Source organism: Numida meleagris, chromosome Z, assembly GCF_002078875.1.
Source record: "Numida meleagris isolate 19003 breed g44 Domestic line chromosome Z, NumMel1.0, whole genome shotgun sequence".
Classification (NCBI taxonomy): domain Eukaryota; kingdom Metazoa; phylum Chordata; class Aves; order Galliformes; family Numididae; genus Numida; species Numida meleagris.
In genome coordinates, this window is record NC_034438.1 from 66,335,755 (window position 1) to 66,357,504 (window position 21,750).

Consider the following 21,750-nt stretch of genomic DNA (forward strand, 5'->3'; position numbering starts at 1 on the left):
CACCGAGTGATTAACTACCTGAATTCTGCTTGTGTTGAGTATATGCTGACAGCTTATCAGACGGTCAGATTCCAGGTTTCAGCACTTAATTCTATCTGTGCTCATTTAAACCTGTCTAGATGAGGCTGATAACACGGGCAGAAAGCACAGCTTTTGGCTTGTATTTCTACTCTGAAGATGAGACATGATTTAAAGGGAAGCAGCTACCTCCTGGCTCTCACAGATGCCTCTGGTTTCCTTTGAAACATCCAATGTTTGCTATCTGGACAAGATCACACTGTCCTGTAACTTATGTCCTAGGTATCAGGGAGAAGGAAGATTAGTGTTTTATGAACTGCAATGAAGCCAGCCTCTGGATTCATTAAAACTATTACCAAGAAGAAGGAAGGACTGCAACAGTGTACAATAAGTAATTTTTTCCATCAGAAGGATATTTGCTATCCTGCAGCATAAAATTTCACTGCAGAAAAGACAGCATTTCCCATTCTTAAAATGGGAGATACAGTGAACAAGCCTGGAAATGTTTTGCTGCTACTGGTAAATACCCAAATTCCATAGGCAGCTTCTTTGTAACTTCCTTTGTCCATGCCTTCACTGTATCAATATTGATTAAAACTTTTCAGGCAAACACAGAACACCACCCTGATAAAATTTAGTCTTTATTACAACTCACAGATTTGAGAATCACATTGCCAAAACATGCCTAATACGGAAAAAGAGCATGCATCTTCAGCCGGTCCTTTCAGCTGTTAATGATGGGAACGCAGTCACCACTGAAGAGATGCTTTGCACAGCACTGTGTTTTGCTGTCAGGTCAGCAGGAGCAGGCAAAAATCAAAGCACGGGAAGAATTCAGAATGCATCAGACACCCCTTATTGCTACGAAAGAGGCAGTCCCAGCCTCATCCCCCTAGAGGGCCATTAATACTGCTTCTGGGTTGGATCAGTGATGAGTACTCTGAGTTTGCTCACATTTGTGCATTTATTGCCAATGTGAGTTTGATTCAGACCACCGGTCTGATTCCTGTGTCCTCACTGCTTTTCAGGAGCAGTGCTCTCCTGGTCTAAATTTAACCCCTGGTAGGCAAAGCATGGCACCTGGAAGTACCCAAGAGTAGCAATTGCCTTTCAGCTGCATTAACACCACATCCTGCGTCACTGTGGCTTAAAGATTTCTGTATAAATAGCTTCTGAAACCACAAAAAAAAAAAGAACACTATCACACTACACTGAAGGTTGCTCAATCCATGTGTTTCTGGGGATGTGACTGCACTAACCTCTAGCACACAGCTTGCTTCAGTGTCCCCATTAAAGACTGTAGATTTTGGCAATGATAAAAAGAATAACAACAATGAAAAAAAAATAGCGTAAGATCTTCTCTTTCGTTTCATTCTTTCCCACCTACTCATGAAAGAGCAACTATGCTGTGCTAGAACACTGTGAGGCTTTCCATGGCACAACTGGTGGTTCCCAGCCACTTCTGTCCAGACAGACAAAGGTCCTTTAAATCCAGCCCCTATCTACCCAGCAAGGAAGGAAGAGGTAACAACTCACATCACTATCAGGTAGAGTTGGGTAGTACTTTCATTTTTTAAAGGAACCACTAACACCAGACGTGTAAGCATGCAGGCCACAGCACTGGGTACCAGAAAGAATCTTCTCCATGCTTGGAAATCCTGAGACTGAAAGCAGAGTACGAAAAAGACTGGTATCCAAAAAGCAAGCCTAATTTGTTTTGCATGTTCAGGACAGGCCTTAGATCCTCCTGATCCTTCTAATTGATCCTGCATGCTATGCTCATGATGTGCTGCTCTGATCTCTCAGCCAGAAGAGGTTCTAGACTAAGGATTTGGGAATTGGTGCAAAGAAAGGTGACAGCATGTAGTCAGGGCACCACCCATCAAAGACATCATAGCCACACTGGCTGCCAAGAGCAGTTGTGAAAACAGCCAGAAAAGGTCTCTAGAAGAACAATACAAGGCCTCTCCTTGCTCTCTCCATGGAAGGGCACAAGAACTTTCTGCGAGATTATCAAAAGAAGTTCTTGGTATCAAAAGGAATTGTTGCGAGGTCTTCAAAAGAAGTTCTTAGTATGCACCCTTCTACTTGAAACAATACACAGTTGTGATCATAGACACAGGCTTCAAACCAGAAAACCCAGCCAGCATACATCTGCTGATATTCCCTGGTGAAAGAGGAAGTGGAGCACCATGTTTGTTACCAAGCCATAAACGCCATGTCCAGCTGGACTACCTTCAGCAGCTGCAGAATTCTGCAGCCAGCTATTGGCTGCGGAGTCACCAACTTAATGGAGTAGCAGAAAGGGTACAACAGAGCCACTGGGATTAAAAAAGACACCTCTGGTACTGAGAGGACAGGCAGTGCTCACAGGCATGGCTAAGCAGTTCCAGCACGTGTCCAGTAGGTTGAACGCAGGCACACAGGAATTACATTTTATTGAAGTACCAGAGCACCAACATTGTTTCTTCTACAGCAAAAACCTGAAATAGTGCCTGCCTGCAGGATCATTCACAGGTTTTGATTCAGTAGTGCTCACAATTTGACTCATAGAGTCATAGAACAGTTTGAGTTGGGAGGGACACTTTAAGGCCATCTAGTCCAACTCCTCTGGTACGAACAGGGACACCTTCAGGGACACCAGGTTGCTCAGAGCCCAGTCCAGCCTGACCTTGAGTGTTTGCAGGGATGGGGCATCCACCGCTTCCCTGGGCAACCTGTGCCACTGCTTACATCTGGTTACTTTGGGATGGACACATTGATGTATGAGTTTGCAAGATTTCTACAGTTCTTTTTAGCAGACAGTTGTGGGATTGCACCTAAAGCATATGGGAAGCAGTCTGAGTTAAACAGGAGATCTTCAAGGCCCTCTGCCCAGGAATTTTTTTTTTTTGGAAAAAAAAAAAAAAAGAAATGAATTAGTACCCTGTAAGCAAACTGCTTGCAAAATCTTTCTACTCAGCAAAGTAACTGCATCCGAGAAGTACTTCTGGTGCTCTATGTGAAACAAACAGCTTTTCTTCTTCTTCAGATAAGAAAAAAAAAACTTGAACCATTCAGTAACAGGCTAAAGGAAGCCAATCAGAGCTGACCTCATTTTCTTTCAAAATGTGTTACAACAAAAGAAGTATTAAGGAACATTTGCCAAAACGCCAACACGGGAGAGGAGTGAGCAGGGGTGCCCTGATGCAGCTCCGATAAGCCTCGTGGACACGATGGAAGGCTCCCAGTGGCCCTGGCTGCTTTCTCACCATGAGCTGTCTCCTTCCTGTGCTGAATATTCAGAAGCACAAACTTGCTGACCGAATCATTCCTTGCTACAGCTCTTAGCTAACTTCTACTGGGAGCATTTGTACTTAAAGTGACCTCGAAGGCGCTGAGCACCATGTCCAATCCATGCACATGCACTTCAGCCTCCAACGATGGAAATAACTTAATGCGAGCTCCCTCCACCTCCACCACAGAACGATTCAGCTATGAGGGGAGCTACAGAATTATTAAATGTCTTCGGATGTTTCTGTCAGTGATATCTCTCGTGCTGGTTCAGGAAGTTTCTGAACCTATCTCTAACCCTAGAAACCCTCTTCTAACAGCTCTTTAAAGTGCTGGCAATGTGCCTGACTTTTCCTAGCACTTTGCATTTTTTTTCTTTTTCCTGGGGCACTGAAGATAGCGGTCTTTAAACGATGAAAACATACTTCCAAGTACACAGACTTTTTTCTTTCCTTTTTTTTTCTTGAAAAGTGGTCAGTCCATGTCATGGAGGTAGTGGAGATAGATTCAAGATGTGTTGACGCACATCTCTTATTACCACAGATTTTCAAAGCACATGCAAAATCAAGTACGTTCAGTTTTGTAGGCAATACTAGTGCCTTCTCCACACATCATCATATAAATGCTTTCTTAATAACAAAAAAAACCCTAATTCTGAGCACCAGAAGCCTTCTTCTCATGCTTACTTTTTGTTTGTTGTGGTTCCTGTTGAAGAGATACTCAATAAAATTGCTACATCCAGCAGACATTCCTCTTTCCTGTTAGCAAGCAACAGCAGCACAAAGATGTCAGAGCTTCTCTAAAAAAAATGCTGGCAAATATAACAGTTTTTTATTATCCTTTTAGTTAATTTTTGGGAAATTTCCACTCAGCAATGAAATATGCAATGGAGACATCTCATAGCTGACACCCTGCTCTGCTGTATGAATTGAGGGTAATGTGTTCACCAGAGAAAGAACTGGGGGCAGAGGGTAGCAATGAGCTGTGGTGGGCCACAAGTACCAGAGGTCCATAGGCAATATATCTGAACACAGATGCTTTGAGCAACCACTCACTACTCAGCTGAGCAGGCAAGGTGGTCCTTCCACCCAGGTGGTGCTCCCCTACAGACAGAGAGATAAACCCACATTCGCTTGTGAAATTAAGATCCATACCCATAAAAGAAATGTAAGCGATTAAACCCTCAGCACATGCTCCTCACAACAGTTTGTTCACATCTACTCATTGTTTAAATAAATCTGTTTTTAATGCACACTGAATAAAACATGAGATAGGATGCCAATGGCAGTGTCAAACACAAGAAATGAAGAATACCTCCTGAAAATATGAAAAACAAAAGCCCCATGGGAAACAGCACCCACCACTAATGTATGCTCTGGAATGTGCTTAAAAAGCCTAATTTCCTGTGTGCATACAGCTTAATACAGAGCTCACATGCCTGTGTGGTGGGGCAGCACCGTGCATCTGGAAGCCTTTTGCTCTCCACAAACAGCATACAGCAGCATGCTATATTTTTCTATTCTTCATGCTATACTTTTTCTATTCTTCCAGATCAAAACCAGCACAGGAGATCTATCCAGAGGGATGTGGACAGTCTTGAGGAGTGGGCCCTCAGGAACCTACTGAGGTTCAATAAGGCCATGTGCAAGATTTTGCGTGTGGGTGGAGGCAATTCCAGATATGAATAAAGACCGGGAGAAGAACTCACTGAGAGCAGCCCTGCCAGGAAGGATATGAGGGTATGGAAATGCATATGAGTTGGGAGTTGGGTGGGCTTTGAGGTCCCTTCCAACCCAAGTCATTCTGTGATATTCTATGACAACTCTCTTCATGCAGAATGCTGGCTGAACAGCCAAAGATTAATACTGATTATCCTTAATGGGGGATGTTTTAACCCACACGGCCTATATAAACTACATAACCTGTAACCTGTCAGCTAATACACATTCTCTTCATTTTTACCTGTTCAAAACACAAAAGGAATATGAAGGATGATGAGCTGCAACACGCTCTGCTGTTGAAGGGAAGTGGATCCAAGTCAGAACAGCACCTGTGGCTCAGAAAGGGCAGGTGAAAGGCCAACTCACTGTGCTCCCAGCTCCACTACACTACGTAACAGGTACTTACATTAAAATAGTAACTAAAAATCATCAACTCTTTAAGGAACAATGAATACATTCCACTGCTCCATTCTACAAATGAATGCCTTGTTGAAATAGTTGCATAAATCCTCATAAAAACATCACACAACTCCCAGAAGCCATGCCAAGCATTGCAAGAAATACCAATCTATTCTTTGCCTGCACTGCAGCTGGTTTCTGGAAGCCAGGCTGATGCCATTCTTTCAAAGGTAACTTTCGTGGCTTTGAGGTTTTACACCTGTCCCAGCGCAAACCTCCTTCATGCAAGCACTCACACCTGCCATGGTAGGGCACTTAGAAGTTTAATTTGCAGTCAGTGCAGTTACCAAATGGACACTGAGGCTTTATGATGGCACGTGCTCGGTGGCCTGCAGTAGAAGAGTCACTGACCAAGCAAGCCTTTTGGTATTCTAAATTACATATAAACACTCACTGTAAGTAGACGCAGCTGTCAAATCATAAGCTTCTAGTGAAGCTGTAGGCACACTCACAGAGGCATAACAATGAACTACCCAAAATGGAGACTGTGACCTCTCTAACTTCTTTACAGGTTGAAAAGAAGAGAGAAATTTCTTGTTCTTGTGTGGAGGCTGCAAAACCTGAAGATCTCAGCCAGAACACCACATGCCACCCTCACTTCCTGCCCTAAGGTGGAAGAGTAGCTTGCAGTCTCCTCAAACGCTCTCCTCCACTCCTCCAAGCATGAGAAGGGCAAGGTTTCCAAGTTACAAATGGTAAATGAGAGTTCAGAAAGCTTCAAGGGTGGTTTAGATAAGAACTACAAGCAATACATGGCAGTTTCTTTTGTGTGCAGCAGTATGCAAACAAGACCTGCCGCGTAGGGGAGGCTGGATAACATTAGTACAAAACAGAGAGAAAAGAACTTTTTTGACTCAGAAATTGGAGAACCAAATATCCCTCTACATTGCTATTTCTTCAGAAACCACCCATCAGAAAATAAAAATACGATAGCTTTTTGTAAGATGAAAAGGGAAAAAATAGTCTTAATGTTTTTCGGTTTTGTTCTATGCAGTCTTTACACTATTTTTGCTTGGGCATACACACAACAAAGGCAGGGAATCTCCTGGGATATGAGCTGGTTTGCACTGAATGTATCTGCATGCGAATAGTCCCAAATGTTCATGTTCAGAGCATCAAAGCCTGAAGTGAAGAGTCAGGAGAGAGACACAGCTCCCATACTCCAATCTGCCACAAAAACAGCTGCAGAAAGAGGAACCAAGGCAGATACTTCAAACCAAACAATAAAATATACTCTATCAAAACTTCCATAACCACATAAACATGTGAAAGAGTGCTATGTCTTAGCAGTGCGAGGCACGCTGGCTATGCTAGGCAGTACTGCTGTGTCGGTCAAGATGTTTGCATCCTGGCTATGGACTGCGGATGCAACAACATCCATTTTGAGACTGGTGCAGCTTTCTTCCATGTCACTCACTGCCTCCAGAGCAGTCACCATGCCTTTCTATTTGCAGAAAAGCCATGCTTTGGGTCCTTCAGCGTAAGCCTTGCCCCACCCATAAGACTTTTCAGAAAACCTCTTTGTATTCCTTTTACAAATTAACTGAGACAAAAGGTTGCCTTCCACATCACTTAAAGGTGGTAGTTCCTTATTATACATTGAAAGAAAATATATTTCCTTGTTAAACATTTGTAATCTGGAGGTTGGTATATCATTACTTAAAGTACTCACCCAAATAAATGGCTATGCTAGCAAATTCTTAAGTGTAACCTGCCTGTGTCAAACACAGACCTTGCAGCTGATGATTAGTAAGCACAACAACACTGGCTTTGCAAAAATGCTATCAGTTTCTCTTCATTTCTCATCCTGCTGCCAGCTGAAGAGAGAAATCAAAACCCAGTCTGTTTGTCAACTGATCACTTCAACTGAAATGAAATGGTTCTCCAGTAACTACGCAGATGCTCTTTTGCACAACTCTTGGGAATTGGCTGACACGTGTGCATGGATTGTTAAGTGACACTGGGTCCGCCGTGCTGGTACAACTGCACCATGTTAGGTGTGTGAGCAGGGTGTCCAATGCCCTCTCCTCTAAGAGGAGTCAGATGCAGTCATGGTAGAAAATGTTTCATTAAATAGGTTTATTTTGATGATTGACAAGGGTTAATGACTTAAAAAAATGCAAAACAAGACATCCAGTTACAAATCTAAAACCACTCGATATCTTTTTTTTTTTTTTTTTAAGTATCCTTCCTTTTCCTTTCATGGACTAGAATTTCATTTTAGTTTGTTTAACAGAAGAGTGCAGCAACTGCTCTACAAATACACAATAGATTTATACAGCCTTTTTTCTTTCTATACACACAGCTTCTGCTGGGAAAAGTTCAACTCTTTGTTACTCCTCATACTTCTAGAAAAGTAAAAAGTGGGCACATAGAGGCAACTTCAAACAAGGGGAGAAGAGATTTATCAATACCATATGTAAGAACAACTTCTTCCTGTTGCTACAGCAGTATCAGAAAATGGGAAACAGCTCCCAGAACCGCTTTTAGGTGAACAAGGGAGGCACTGAGTCCAGTCATAGGAAACAATTTCCATGAAAAGGAGATAAATGTGTCAGCTTGGCAGCTTTTCTTGCTTGTAACAGCTAAATTCTCTCCCTCTTCTTCAGGGGAACATTTCCTCTTTCACAAAAGGAGATATTTCAAAAAACTCAACTGTCCTTGCAAATCTACGGTTATATTTGCAAATGCGTACTAAGATACAAAGTCATTTATTGAAGGACAAAGAGCCAAGCAGACACCCCTTAGTCCAACACAACAAAAACCTACAGGCATGCTCCTTCTCAATTCCCTCACAGGGTTACTGAAAGTGTAGTTTTGTTGGTTTGTTTGTTCCAAATAACCCCCTAGGCTTTCAGCACCAGCATCTAAAGGGTACTAATCCAGCACACTGCAACAGATGCCTTCTGGACACCAAGCATCTTCATTTACAGAAGGCTCCTGAGCTTGAGCACTTCATTATTGAGCACAGCCTCCCACCACCAACACCACTTGAGGGTGGAAAAGAAATGCATCAGACTTAACAAATGATGTCATCACTTCAGAAGCCCTGTGACCTTCCATACCAGCTCAGAGTCTTTTTATCTGCTCTCCAGGTTTTCCTCCGAGCTCACACGGATCATGCTTTTTGACCTTTCTCACTGTGCCAGGGAATTAAAATAAACAAGAGAGTAAATTCTGAGGGAAGCCAAGTTCCCGATGAGTTCAGGATTTCAGACAGTGCAGCTATGGGGAGTGGGGAGGAAGAGGAGGGACAAGTAAATGCCCAGACCCAGGCCAACACCGTGCTCGCCACCAGCCTAGTCATGGCCCCAGCCATGACACAGCAGGCCTGACCACCTGCTTTTCTGCAAGCACCCGCATTTTCCAACAGCATCTCTCTGACAACCTGTGGTTACAGACAGAGGGCTGTTTTTCTTTTTTAGGCTGAGCCAAGTGGAAGGGTTCCAGAATGAAGGGTTCCAGAACGAGACCTGCAGACAGCATGAGGATTTTCTGCTGTTGTCATTACTTTCAGCATTAAAGCAGTGCAACAAGTGTGCAAGTGCATGACTGAACCTTACTCATAGAAGGGCTGAAAACAAAAATTAAAAAAGCAGACTTTTGTCTGAAACTAAAAAACACACGTCCATCTGTGAGCTCAGTGATGGCATCCACAGATGTACGAAACAGGAAGCTGTCCTGCTAATAATGCCAGAAACAGAAGCGCTCCAATCACATTTGTCATTCACATTCAGCTTCAAAATGCATGCATTGACAAAAAAAACCCAGGCCTTCTTTAACACGTTTCTCATGTGGAGACTGCAAGCAGGGAGGCACAAAGGCTGTTGTTTGAAGGCTGCAGTCACTACCCACCAGCCAGGAAGAGGGCCGATGATGCATCTTAGATATCTGTTTCCACATGCATTCCTACTGGAAACAATTTTATATTTTGATGTTAAGAGCCATTAAAACTACAGAGGCAGGAATAATTTCAGACAGAAAATTCTATTTTTCTATTTTCAGGACCCGGAGTCCTTGCTCCTGATGCCTGTGTGGAACGAAACAACTTGCCAGCAGCACCCTTCTCCTCTCCCACAAAACAGCCTCTTGTTCAAAATGTTTTCCACTGCTGCAAACAAACAGTCCTTCAGTGCCTTGCTGAGTACAGTCTTGCTGTGTGACAAGTTAACAGCTGGCATTTTTGTGCACACAGCCCTAAGCTGAGGCCTAGCTGTAAATTCGGCCTTGCTCTCTCGTCTTAGCATTTCAGCAGTTTCCACTGATACACAAACACCATCCTGAAGATGAAAATGCAAGCCAGTGTCTGGACATGTTCTGTACTCCAGGTCTCCCCACACTGCAAAACGATGTACTCTAAGCCTGTCGCCCCTTCTAATGGATGGATTCCCATTTTCTGTTCCAAAAATTCAGGTGAGGAAGTCTGAGATCAGAAGGCCTTCCTAGCTGTGTGCTTTTACAAGTGTGTCTACTTAGATACACCAACTACCTGCTTTTTTTATTGATCACAACTTCTAACTTCAGCTTTTTTCAGGTTGCTAAGAACTCTGGCTTAAAACAAACATCCCACAGGTGTGCGTCCATCTCAGCTGCTTCAGAGAAGCCCAGGCTGATAGGAATGGTCATGGCTGCAGCATGGCTAAGCTGAATTAGGCAGCAGAGAGTGCGCTATGGCACTGATGCATTTTGGTTTAATGTGGATTTTCACTAAGTAAATTTAACCCTGGAGCCAGTGGTTTGTTATTTCACCTGGACTCAAGAGAAAAGGGTGTCCTCTACTGCTCGGGGATAAAGGTGTGACTTTCAAATCCTATTATTCATAATAAAGATAAAAAACAATTCCTTTGGCCCTGTAGAGAAGAAAACCTATTTTTGAAATTTATTTTTGTAAGACTTTTTGAAACAAGAAACAACCAATGCAAGCAATTAGAAGACTTTTTATTTCACTTTTATTTTTAAATAAAAAAAATAACATTCATGTAGACCTTGAACTACCCAAGTTTTATCTCTCTCTGGCCATTCTTAGAGGAACGCAGAGAGCTCTTGTTTGCCCTTTAAATTTATTTCTTCCCTGAAAGGTAATAAATTACAGTGAAGTCAGGGGAAAGACTTTTATTAAACAAGGTCTCCTTTCCATCATGTGTAAAGAAATGGATTTACTAGAGGGATTTTTCCCCTTTGAAAATAAAATAAAACCACATTCCTGCCTTGGGAAACGATGGAAGTTCCTCAAACCAGAGTTTCAAAGGATCCCAAATGTAAATAAATAATACTTATTCTTAACTGAAGGGGGAAAGAAGGGGAAAAGTTTCAAATGGTTTCCCCAGGGTGAAGTGATGAATTACACAGGGATACCTGGAATACTTCAGAGGAAAGACAGTTACCAAAGACATATCAGCTTTAGCTGAGGATGCAATAAATTTAATTGGGAGAGTCAGTGAAGGAGTTAAAGAAAACATTATGAACCAAACTTCTAACACACCCCGTCAGGCTCTGGGTTCAGAGAAAGAGTTGTGTGATTCCAAGGCACCAAAAAACTTCTCCTTCAGAAGCGAGAGCTTGCACGGGCTTGTTTTGAAGAAGGAAGCTAGTCAGGAGTTTTATCACACAAAGAAACAGTCCAAGGTAGTAATTTCTACATGCCATGCTTCTTTATTCTTTTTCTTTTCAGTATCCTCACCTGCCAAGCAGCACTGAAAAGTTATTTGGTTTGGGGCCACAAGGCATGATTTGATAAGATCAGCTGGAGTACATTTGCAGGAATAAATACAGCAGTAAAACTGACCAGCAAATGACATTCAGAGGGACACATTAACTGTCAGAGAGCACACAGAGTATTGCTCTTTCTAGCAGCATAGAAAAAGCAAGAAAAAAACCATCAAATCCAAATTACTGCATAATGATGTATGCATTGCAGCTTAGACTCTTATCAAGTTTTCATGCTTCCATTACTACTTCAGCTGAGAGCAGAAACCCTTATCTCTGATTTTTAAATAGACCTCCATGAAAACTATTTATCCTTTTATTGAACAATGCAATATCTAGTTAATTCAGCAAGTGAGCTATATGAAGAAAATAAGAATATGGACACTTACAGGTAAGAACATAAAAAGTAGTAATCCGCTTTTCTTATGGGTAATAAACAGCATGAAAATTTTATTTTTTGTTGGTATTAAATCAGAGTCATTTCACAGTTAAATACTGTAGCAAATATCAGCAATAATCTGAAGACTTCTATTTTCTCTCCTTATGTGCTAGTTGAAGGTACAAAGGTTTTTTTAAATTTCAACATCAAAATATCATTAGGACAGAAAAAATGATAATACATAATAACAATCTTTGAAGTCATCCGCATCTCAACTGTATGCACTATTTTCCTTAAAGGAAGCTTCAGAGGAGAAATCATAATGGCTTTTATGGAATTCCACTGAGAAAAAAAGAAAGAAATCCATCCCATCAAGAATCACAAAGGACAAAATATGATATTAAAAATATTGTAGGATAATTTTAATGAATTCATTACTTCATGCGCATATTTGATGACACAGCTTGGAAGTATTGCAGCCATACTACAGCTTTGAAAGCACTTACTATAAATCTTCTGTTCCTCTACCTTCCCCACACAATAGTAATAAGAATTAATCTTATAAACTCCATAAGGAGCACTCCATTTAGACTACGGCCATCAGCCACAATTTCCCAGTTTACTTGACTGTGGGTTAAATTCACAGTTTATGCACTTTTAAAATATACTTATCTAAAAACACTGGGACTGTGCATAACTGCACCCTGTGTGTTAGAACAGAAAGTCATTGATGCTCAGCCTCGTATTGCCAGTGCCAGTCCCTGAGTTTATTGCCCTGTTTTTCCACCAGGACTAAATCAATACACAAGTGACATTGCTGTGATGCAGGGGTCAGACTGGGTTGGTAACTCTGAATGAGACCCCATGCTGGCCACAGGGTAACCTGGTATTTATGGCTTCACATTCCCTCACTTCCAGAGAAGATGGGAAATGTCCTCATGCTGGCCAGACCTCATTACCCAGCTCAGCTCTCCACGGAACACACAGTATTCATGAAAACAACTGGATGCTACTTTTTTCTGCAAACAGGGCCACCAATACTTTGTTGAAGGATGTCTTCAAGGGAAGATGACAGGCTCACGGCCAGCTGAAAAACGCTGCTGAAGGCTGTGTCTCTCTTCATGCCAGCACAACTCCTCAAGGAGAAGATGGAGAGGACGAGCTGTCCCCTTCCAGTCGCAGGGCTCAGAGTTCAACCCCAGCCTCTCTGAAACATCCTGCTATCAGCTGCACATGCTACCAGAGCTGTTGTTTGCTTTGGACCAGGAGAATAACCTTCCATGGGCAAGGAAGGTCTGCTGAAGGTCAAGTGAAGCCATGACCAAGCCTTGTCTAAACAACATCAACTTGATATCAACCCAGGACCACTTGGCAATGGGTGAAACATATTTAATAAACGTTAGATATGTCAAAGCCTTAAGGTTCAGGAGCTAATGAAGACAGGCGATGTCTGTTAATCACCTGACGTTGCATGAGAGGTATGGAAATGAAGACATCCCCTAGCGAAACTCAGAGTACTCTCATTCAGGTACTAGTAGCACTAGTTCTTTTCATTTCCTTCTGACAATTTAGAAGTCATGCTGCATGAAGAACTATGCAGTAGTTATACCACTGGGGAGGAAGTGGGAAAATATGGAGAATGCATGTCAGGAGAGACAGCAATGATATTGAAAACATCTTTTAAAAACGTACCTTCATAGAACTCCACAGTTTTGATCAATCAATGAGACAGAAAGGTTAAAGTTATCAATACTGTATTTTATTTGCTTTGGTTGCCTGTCTACAGTATGTTGAAACTTGGTGCATTACCACATTTGTTTGCAGCTTTATGTCACTATCTGGTACCCAACTGTGAAAGAAAAGCTACAGAAGTACAAAAAAAAAAAAGAAAAAAAAAAAGAAGTCTCTCATGCAATTTATAACTGTAGCAGAAAGAAAGGGCAGAAAAAAGCTGCTCCTGAGCAGTTCCACCCTTCCAGATGTTTATACTGAACTTCCAGATGTTTTCCTTGCATTTATTGCTTCAGTATAGAAAGGCAAGGGACTGTCTTCAAACACAGTAAGACTCCTTTAAATCAAAGTAGTTTAGACAAAAGGAATCTTCACTTTTTTTTCATCTGTGTTCACAGTAGTTTCCAAATTTTGCAGATTAAATCACGTTCCTACAAGCAAAGTAGATAGTATCACAGCCAGTGAAGGCCTAAAGTGTCGTCTTAGTTCCCAGGAACGTAAGGGGTGAGCAGTGAGGAATTCACTGTTTGCTCTGCCTGTGTCAGGGTGTAGCTGTGCTGCTCAGCCCAACAGGCGTGCCTGGTTTTGGCCAAACACCACTGAGAAGTAAGGCTAACTGGTCGGACTGACTGTAGAAGAGCTGTTGCTATTATAACTTAAAATTTAGTTATAAAACCTCAGAATCATTATCTCACCGACAGCACTCTCCCACCCTGTCTCAAGGAGAGCTACTGACTAATTACTGCAAAAGGATGGGCAAAACCACAATTTTAAACATTCTGCAGGGGGACCACACAAAAGGTTCCAGTTTGTGGTTTTTTTTTTTGCTTTAATTATCTCTTGTACCATAACGGTGCCAAGAGAAAGGTTCTCAGACAAAGACTACCATCTAGATACAGAAGATAGGTATGAGGAACAAAGATAGGTATGGAGGAACACGGAAGAGTTATTCACATTATGAAAACAGGAGCTGTAAGTATGGCAGGAGACCATACAGGCTGATCAGCACTTGTGATCTACGCTGATACTTACCTACAAAAATAGGTTTACAAAAACGTCTAAAAACACTTCACCTTTCATGTCTTATTTCAGGTCATGGAAAGCTAAAGCAGAGCTCTTTTTTCAGCCTGGAGTTCTGAAATCTACTGGTGGTATCCTAACAATGACTTTTACCACAAAAAGCAGCATAGAGTTGTCCTTAAAAATAAAACACAAAAATGGGGAGGACAGAAGGGATGACGCCAGCTCTCGGCTATTGCATCCTCTGGGTTTCTGCGTGTTCATTTGATGGCTCATTTAAACATAACACGTGGTAGTGGTGAAATGCAAAGTGTCACTGAGCTGCAAGCCAAGCCAGACCCTGCTTTATGGCCATGTGTGGTGTACAGATCAGTTCTGCCTTGGCCCCAGCATACAAGAAAAGGCATGCTCTGGAGAGAGAGCTTTATGATCCTTGCTTCATTCAAAAGATTTCAAAAGCTGCCTTGTTAGAAGGAAAAAAAAGGGCTTAACTATGAAATCACTTCCTCCTGTTTAAAATATTTCACTCGAGAGGAAAAAAAAAACACACACAACAAAAAGCAAAAACAAAAGAGCAGCAAAAAAAAAAAGAAAAGAAAGAAAAAGGGGGAAAAAAAATCTGATCTCTGCCTCTGATGAGTTCCTAGGACTATGCGCCCTGGGATGACGCTGGGTGCCAGACCCCGACCGCTCCTGATGCACAATCAGCTGCTTGTGTACAGCCAGGGACATGGCGCTTTGTGCAAGCACTCTAACAAAGGTCCTCAAGCAAGGATGTGCGTGCTTCCACCTGCCATTGCTCACAGGTGTACCCAGCTCCCGACCTCCCTCAGCTCTCGGGGGTCCCACAGCAGGAATCACTCCAGCTCCTTCCCCACTCAGCTGTGAGCAGAGCTGCTCACCCACCGAAACGCTGCCTTTCCTCTCTCTGCCTTCAGAAGAAGTTGCTCTCTGCCTCCAGTGTGATGTATTAGCCTGCTCTGCATCATTAAGGAAGGCAGGGTGGTCCTTTCCTCTCTGCTGTGGAGGCTCACTGATGCAGAAAAAAGCAGAGGGCATGAGATAAACATTCAGCACACTGCTGCAGGCAGCCCTAGAGGTCCACCCACCTTTACTGCCTTTACCAAAGCAGAAACAAACTCTGCCCCTGCAGCACTGCCTTTGGAAGGAGGTGGTGGGAAAACACCACTTTTAGAAATTAAATCTGTTGCCTGAGAAAACTGTAAGCCAGATTCGCAAGCAGACTTCAAGGAGTGCAAGAGCACCAGCACACCAGGGATTGCTGCAGGTCTCGTCTGAGCGCAGACTTCACCTAGCCAGCACTTGAAACTGCTCAGAGCCAGAAAGCAAACTTTCTTTCAAAGCGATTATTTGGAGATGTGGGACAGCACTTGCGGGCTGGTGGCAACTAATGAGCTTTTCTCATGGCTCAGCTGGTCATCTGCTAAACGCCCTGACGTACAAACATTCAACCTCCCCAGTCTCGGTGGTTGCCCCCATCTTCATCTTGCAGCTGTGCCTGTGAGGCAGCAGCAAGGTGAAGGCATGGTTTTAATTGGTAGCCCTGTGACTGAACTCATCCAACCAAACGGCCTGGAGATTCATTTATTTTCCTCTAAGAGATTTAATAAAAGAACACATTGTCTCTTGCTATAAATGGTGTCGTATGCAGATCAGTAGAGGTGCTACAGCAAAACAACACTGAATTTAGGGATAGGAAATAAGGCCCTGTCTGATTTTTGTGGAAAACATTACATGCACTACCTGCAGTACGGAGAAATTGCACTTGAAAGAATCTAAATGTGGAATCAGAGGTACTACTAAACTCCAACAGCATTTTAACTTGAGTCACCTTCAGTCCAATGAACACTATTTAACCAAAGACGCATTCTACTGTTTCCAGAACAGGTGGAAAAAATAGAGCTCTTAGTAGGAAAAAATAACGGCTAGTTTAGGCTTTCTGTACACCTCTACTGCTGTGGCCACAATGGGTGGCCTATCAATCTTCAGTGAGATCTGTGCTCATATTAACAGGAGAACAGAGAAAGATGCAGTCACTCCCTACACTGCCATCTACTCCCAGGCATGCTTCATAATAACTACAGTTTGCTGTCTGTTCAATGACTTGTATTTATTTACTCCTGCAACAATGCATTTTACTGATACCAGTGTTTACTATCCCCCACTCATTTTTTTTAAAGCCTGAAACAGTCCTTTTCCTCAGAGGAAATACTTCACTGGTGTATGAACAGCAATTAATTCAGAAGAGGAAATAAGGATCTATTTCCAAAAAAGAAGTCTGCAAAATCTAGCTTTTTTTCATTTTCTTAACCTCATCTTGCCTACTCTGAGGAGGGAGGTGGGGGCAGCTGTCCAAATCATAAAAGGTTTTACCCACCCCTACAGCCCCCCATGCAAAACATGAAGGAAAGAAGAAGAAAAAAGCCAGGACACTTAAGAATAGCTTTTCAATAGCTGAACAGGGCAGTGAACTACACAGTTCACATTGTGCTTAAAGAAAATATTACTAGGTGAGAAAACAGCATTTACATTCTTTAACTAAAATGAGAGTTGTCACAATGACTTACATCAAAGTCAATGATCAAAGTCAGCTATCTTCTTTGTGTAGGCAGTAACTGCTAGAAATCAAAAGTCACAGTGTAAAGCCATGGAACTCAGGATGTCAAACAAGAACTCTGGCTAAGTTTTGGTCTTTGTAAAGTTGGGGACAGTTGCATTTATGGACAACTTGGCCAAGTTTACCACGCAGCAGGGGACTAGCATTGCAAGAGACCCATGTACCATGCTGAAGGACCTGGGGAGGTACATAGCTGGGGACAGAGACAACTGGCACCATCCCTACCTGCACGCAGCTCACCGTCATCAGCTGCAGCAAAGAACAGAAGGAACTGCAAGGAAAATCACCAAGGAGTGGTAACAACCATCCAGGCTGTTATTTTGCACAAGAAAGCAGAGAGCCCAAGACCAAACCAAATACACTTGTCCAAAAAGACAGAAACCTTTAGACTTCAAAGTGCATTACAATGTTTGCTTGATATTTCCTCATTTTTCAAGCCTTGAACCTTAGGGACCTCCACAGAACTGTACCAGTACCTCATGTGATATCTTCATGTATAAATAAAGGGGCAGGTATTTCAGATGTGCCAAACCTTATAGCAGAGACCTGACCATACTGTGCATAAAGTCTTGTTTAACATGTGAAATCACAGAACCACACAATTGTAGGGGTTGGAAGTGACTTCAAGAGATCATCAAGTCCAACCCCTCGGCTACAACAGGTACCCTACAGTAGGTTGCATAGGTAGGCGTCCATGTGGGTCTTGGATACAGAATCATAGAATTATAGAATTAGCAAGGTTGGAAAAGACCCACAAGATCATCCAGTCCAACATACATCCATAGAAGGAGGTTCCACAACCTCACTGGGCAATCTGTTTCAGTGCTCAGTCACCCTTACCGTAAAGTTCTTCTGCATGTTAGTATGGAACTTCCTGTGTTCAAGTTTTAGGCCATTACAGCTTGTTAAGCACCCTTTCAACAGAAGCCTGTAGCTCCTCTTTTTATTTCAGACACAAAATACTGCTTTAATATACACATCACTTTTTGGGTGGCAAAAGGAAACAACAGTTATTTCAGTGTATAAAGCGTATAACGGACCCTTTTCATTTGGCATCTTCCCATGCAAACAGGCGAACAGTGCCTGGAACAGGCTGCTAGAGTAGGTTTTAAACTTGCATTGCTCCAAAAAGCTCTTGCATATCAAGGTCCTGTTATTTTCATCAGTTTCATGTTACACAGCTGGGTGACCACGTCTCTGATATCCTTTTTCATAAATAAGCTTGATAATACCAACACAGTAATGAATGTTGGGGCTTCTTATTGCCCCTGCCTCTTCTACCATCTTCCAAATGATGCTGACCTCCCAGAAGCTGGATATGCATTACTGCAATCACCTGGTAAGAAACAGAGGGGGGAAGGTAGAGGGGACAATGTAAACACTTACCAAGCACAATGACCACAGTCTTCAGGAGGCTCATCATGGTGTCCCGATTCCTGCGAGGTCCAGAACTGTGTCTGGACATTCTCATAGTCCTTTGGCGGACATACCCAAAGATATGAGCATATAGGACCACCATGACCACAAAAGTGACCAGGTTGAAAATAGCCCAGAAGACCAGGTAGGAGTCACTATAGAGTGGTGCCATGTTGGAGCAGTGAGTGATATCACAAATACAGTTCCATCCGACACTTGGTATGGCGCCCATTACGATGGCCATAGTCCAGATAACAACAATTACCACCACCACTCGCCGGTTGCTCATCCGAGTATGTAGCTGCATGCGAAAGACTGTAATGTGCCGCTCAATAGCAATGGCCAACAGATTGGCCACAGAGGCTGTCAGGCTAGTGTCAATGAGACCCTGACGGAGAAGCCAGGTGCTTACAGTCAGTCTTCTAGTATTAGGTCCTGTGTTAAACATTAAGTAAAAGTAGGCCAGCCCTGCAAAAAAGTCTGCAGCAGCTAAGTTGGCCATTAAGTAATAAATAGGAAAGTGGAATCGGCGGTTGACATAAATAGCCACCATAACCAAGAGGTTGGCCAGCATGATGAAGATGCAGACGGTAATCCCCAAGCCCATTACGAGCTTGCTGACAGTATTCCATTCAGTGGCTAGATATTTTCCACTCCGGTTATAAAAGAAGGCAATGGTTTCATTGTAGTAGCACTGTGGTTCACCCATGGCTGTGGACTGAAAGAAGAGGGGGGGTGGGGAAAGAGAGAGAAAAAGAACGACATCAGAACTAAAAACATATGATCGCCTCCATGGACAAGGCATGCACAGAGAGCAGGGAGAGGCACTGGAGGCAGAAAGGGAACATGCTTCAGAACAAATTTACTTTTTCAGAACAAACAGCATTCCACAAATCACAAACAATTGCTCTGAGGAGTCTAGTAACTGCAACCAGATTAGAAACAACCAGAAATGCTTCCATCTGCTCTGGGAATGAGCATGATTTCTGACATAGCTGTAAATTACATAATAAACATAAGAGCTTCTGTCCAGGCCAACCTGCTGAAAAGCTCACTTAGGGAGACAGGCATGCAATTCTTAATTAAAAGAAGTTAACTCTGTTACAGAACATTTTGTTTATGTTATCAGTGCATAAAACTATTGTTTGGCTGTAGCTGTGATAAGCTGCTCAAAGAGGAAGAAAAGTTGCTGCACTTCCCAGGAGGTTTTGATTCACTTAGATCTCCATCAGGAACATTTCTTGTTCTATTACAATCAATTACTCAAAGTGCAATTCCCAAAAGGCAAATCTCACAAAAAGAAACTCTTCTGAGTAACATACTGGTTCCTTGTTTAGTGTGGTTTATCAGAAAGGACTTAATGACGAAATAGTAATAAAAAGAAAACCAACAAGAAGTTCATGTCTCCGTCTGAAGAGACTCAGGAGACCTGTCTTTGGTTTTACTGCTGTCAAAACTCTACTCACTGAAATTCATTTTTATTTTTCCTAATGCAGGAACAGAGGAGTTTTAGCAAGCAAGCAGGTAGTATGCCTGCTAGATCAACAAAATTAAAATGTAAGAATTTCTTCCCATTAAAACATGCAAACAAAAAAAAAACCATGTTTTGGACTGCTTCAGCCATTCTGAAGGAAATGCTTCAGCTAACATAACCTTCAGGTTGAAACTAAAAATGTACACAAGTAGGAAACAGAATTAGTAATTGCACTCAAGTTAAAGTAGTATCTGATAAAGATTTCCTGAGAATTACTCAAAGCTATTTCTCTTTGCTTTCATTTGCACCTAGTTGTCAACACAAGTAAGCTAATTCCAATAAAGCAGTATACAAACCTTTCCACCCATAGCCCAAATGCTTTACATAGCAGCTAGATTTGTGCTACAGAAAAAGTTTTTTCTGAAAATGATTTTAAGTCTAACCTAAACATTGATCAGAAACATTTGCAAGCCCAGGATAATTAAGAACTAGAGTAAAGAGTATTTCTCAGCACACTGACTATAAAACTTAAATTGCTCCTCTAGGATACATCAACTCTTAGGATAAAAACCTTTCAGTCTTAATTATTTAAGAATTTTTAAAAGTTCTCATATAAGATTTCTCCACTGCCTAGAAAAACTGATTTACAAGGCGTATTTAACAAAGGGAGACTTAGCTACAAGACATCTGGCTTTAATTCTTTGCTTAAGGACTGTGTGGTAACAACAGGTCAAGTATAAGAAGCCTTGAGGGAGGGAGGAAGTCACAGGAATGAATTAGTGGCCCTTACAAAAGCTTGCCAACATCTGCATTAATTATGTGAATGGCCTAGTTTTTGCCCTCTATAGGAATATTTGGATGCAGTCTTACAATTTCAATTGCAGAGGAGGTCAGGTCTCCAAACTCTTGTAAAAGTTTGTTATCCTGAATAAATTCTCTCTTTGCCTATGTGTTTATTGATCTGAATTTTTCTTGCAGCTGGCTGCTGCCCATACTTGACAATTTTCACTCTGCTGTTGCTCCTGTAGAGAGAGGCAAATAACACCTGGCAGAATACATAATTTAAATGCAGAAACTTGAAATGCGGAAGATACTCCTTTCCTTTCTCCCTTGTTTCAATTTTATTTTGTATATGGGCTTCGACTTTGAAATGCTGCCCTGATATTGTAACAGCCTTCCTGCCCTCCTCATATGAAACCTGAAACAAGGCTCACTGTAACACGCACCAAGTGCAGTGCATTTGTCTCATTCATAAAATGCCAAGCCAGGGCTGAACCAGTGCAATGCACATAAGAGTATGTAAAATGCTACACAGTGAGCCCTGTTAGGTTTGAAAACTGGACAGGGCCCAAATAACCCTGGAGTAAAAGCATGAGGCTGACTTCTTTCTTCTCTCATTTTGAAGACACAGGAACAAAACGCCCTGCTGGTGTAAGGGATTCTGAAAGAAGTTTTGCGTACAGGCTGTGCTAATCTATAACCTGGAATCCTCCTTTAAAAGCAATCTTTTCAGTCCCAGGGGAAAGAGCAGTGTATCTCAGGATCTTGGTTGTGCATGTGCTTGCTTCTGAGAATTGAACTGGGAGCTGATTTGTGTCCACCAGTGGAGTTTCCAGGCGCCATAATAAATGGGCCCATTTGTGAGAGTAATAAGGAACAGGTCACTGACCAAAGTTCAGACAGGGGACTTCTAGATGATCAGCTTTCTTAGATGCCAACAGATGTCCTACAGGAAAGTTTTGACCTCACAGGTCACAAACATATGGAGATCCCAAGGCATCCCATTTATGCATGACACTGCTGTCTGGCAGCAAAGGTTCGAGTAAAAGGAAATGTAATGTACCTCTGAGTACTGAAAGTGTTAACATCCTATAATGGCACATGCGAGCAGGCAGACCCAGCCCCACTCCTGTCC

General features: G+C 42.2%; 1 protein-coding gene across 7 annotated transcripts in view; it reads right to left on the bottom strand.

Annotated features, from left to right (window-relative positions):
- The window catches only part of LPAR1 (lysophosphatidic acid receptor 1), a 68,277-nt gene that overhangs the window by 14,171 nt on the left and 32,356 nt on the right, over window positions 1-21,750 (bottom strand). For all 7 annotated transcript variants that reach the window (XM_021379823.1, XM_021379825.1, XM_021379830.1 and 4 more), the window contains exon 3: window positions 18,332-19,079. In XM_021379823.1, the coding sequence (XP_021235498.1) occupies window positions 18,332-19,079 (748 nt within the window). The remainder of the gene's footprint in view (window positions 1-18,331; window positions 19,080-21,750) is intronic.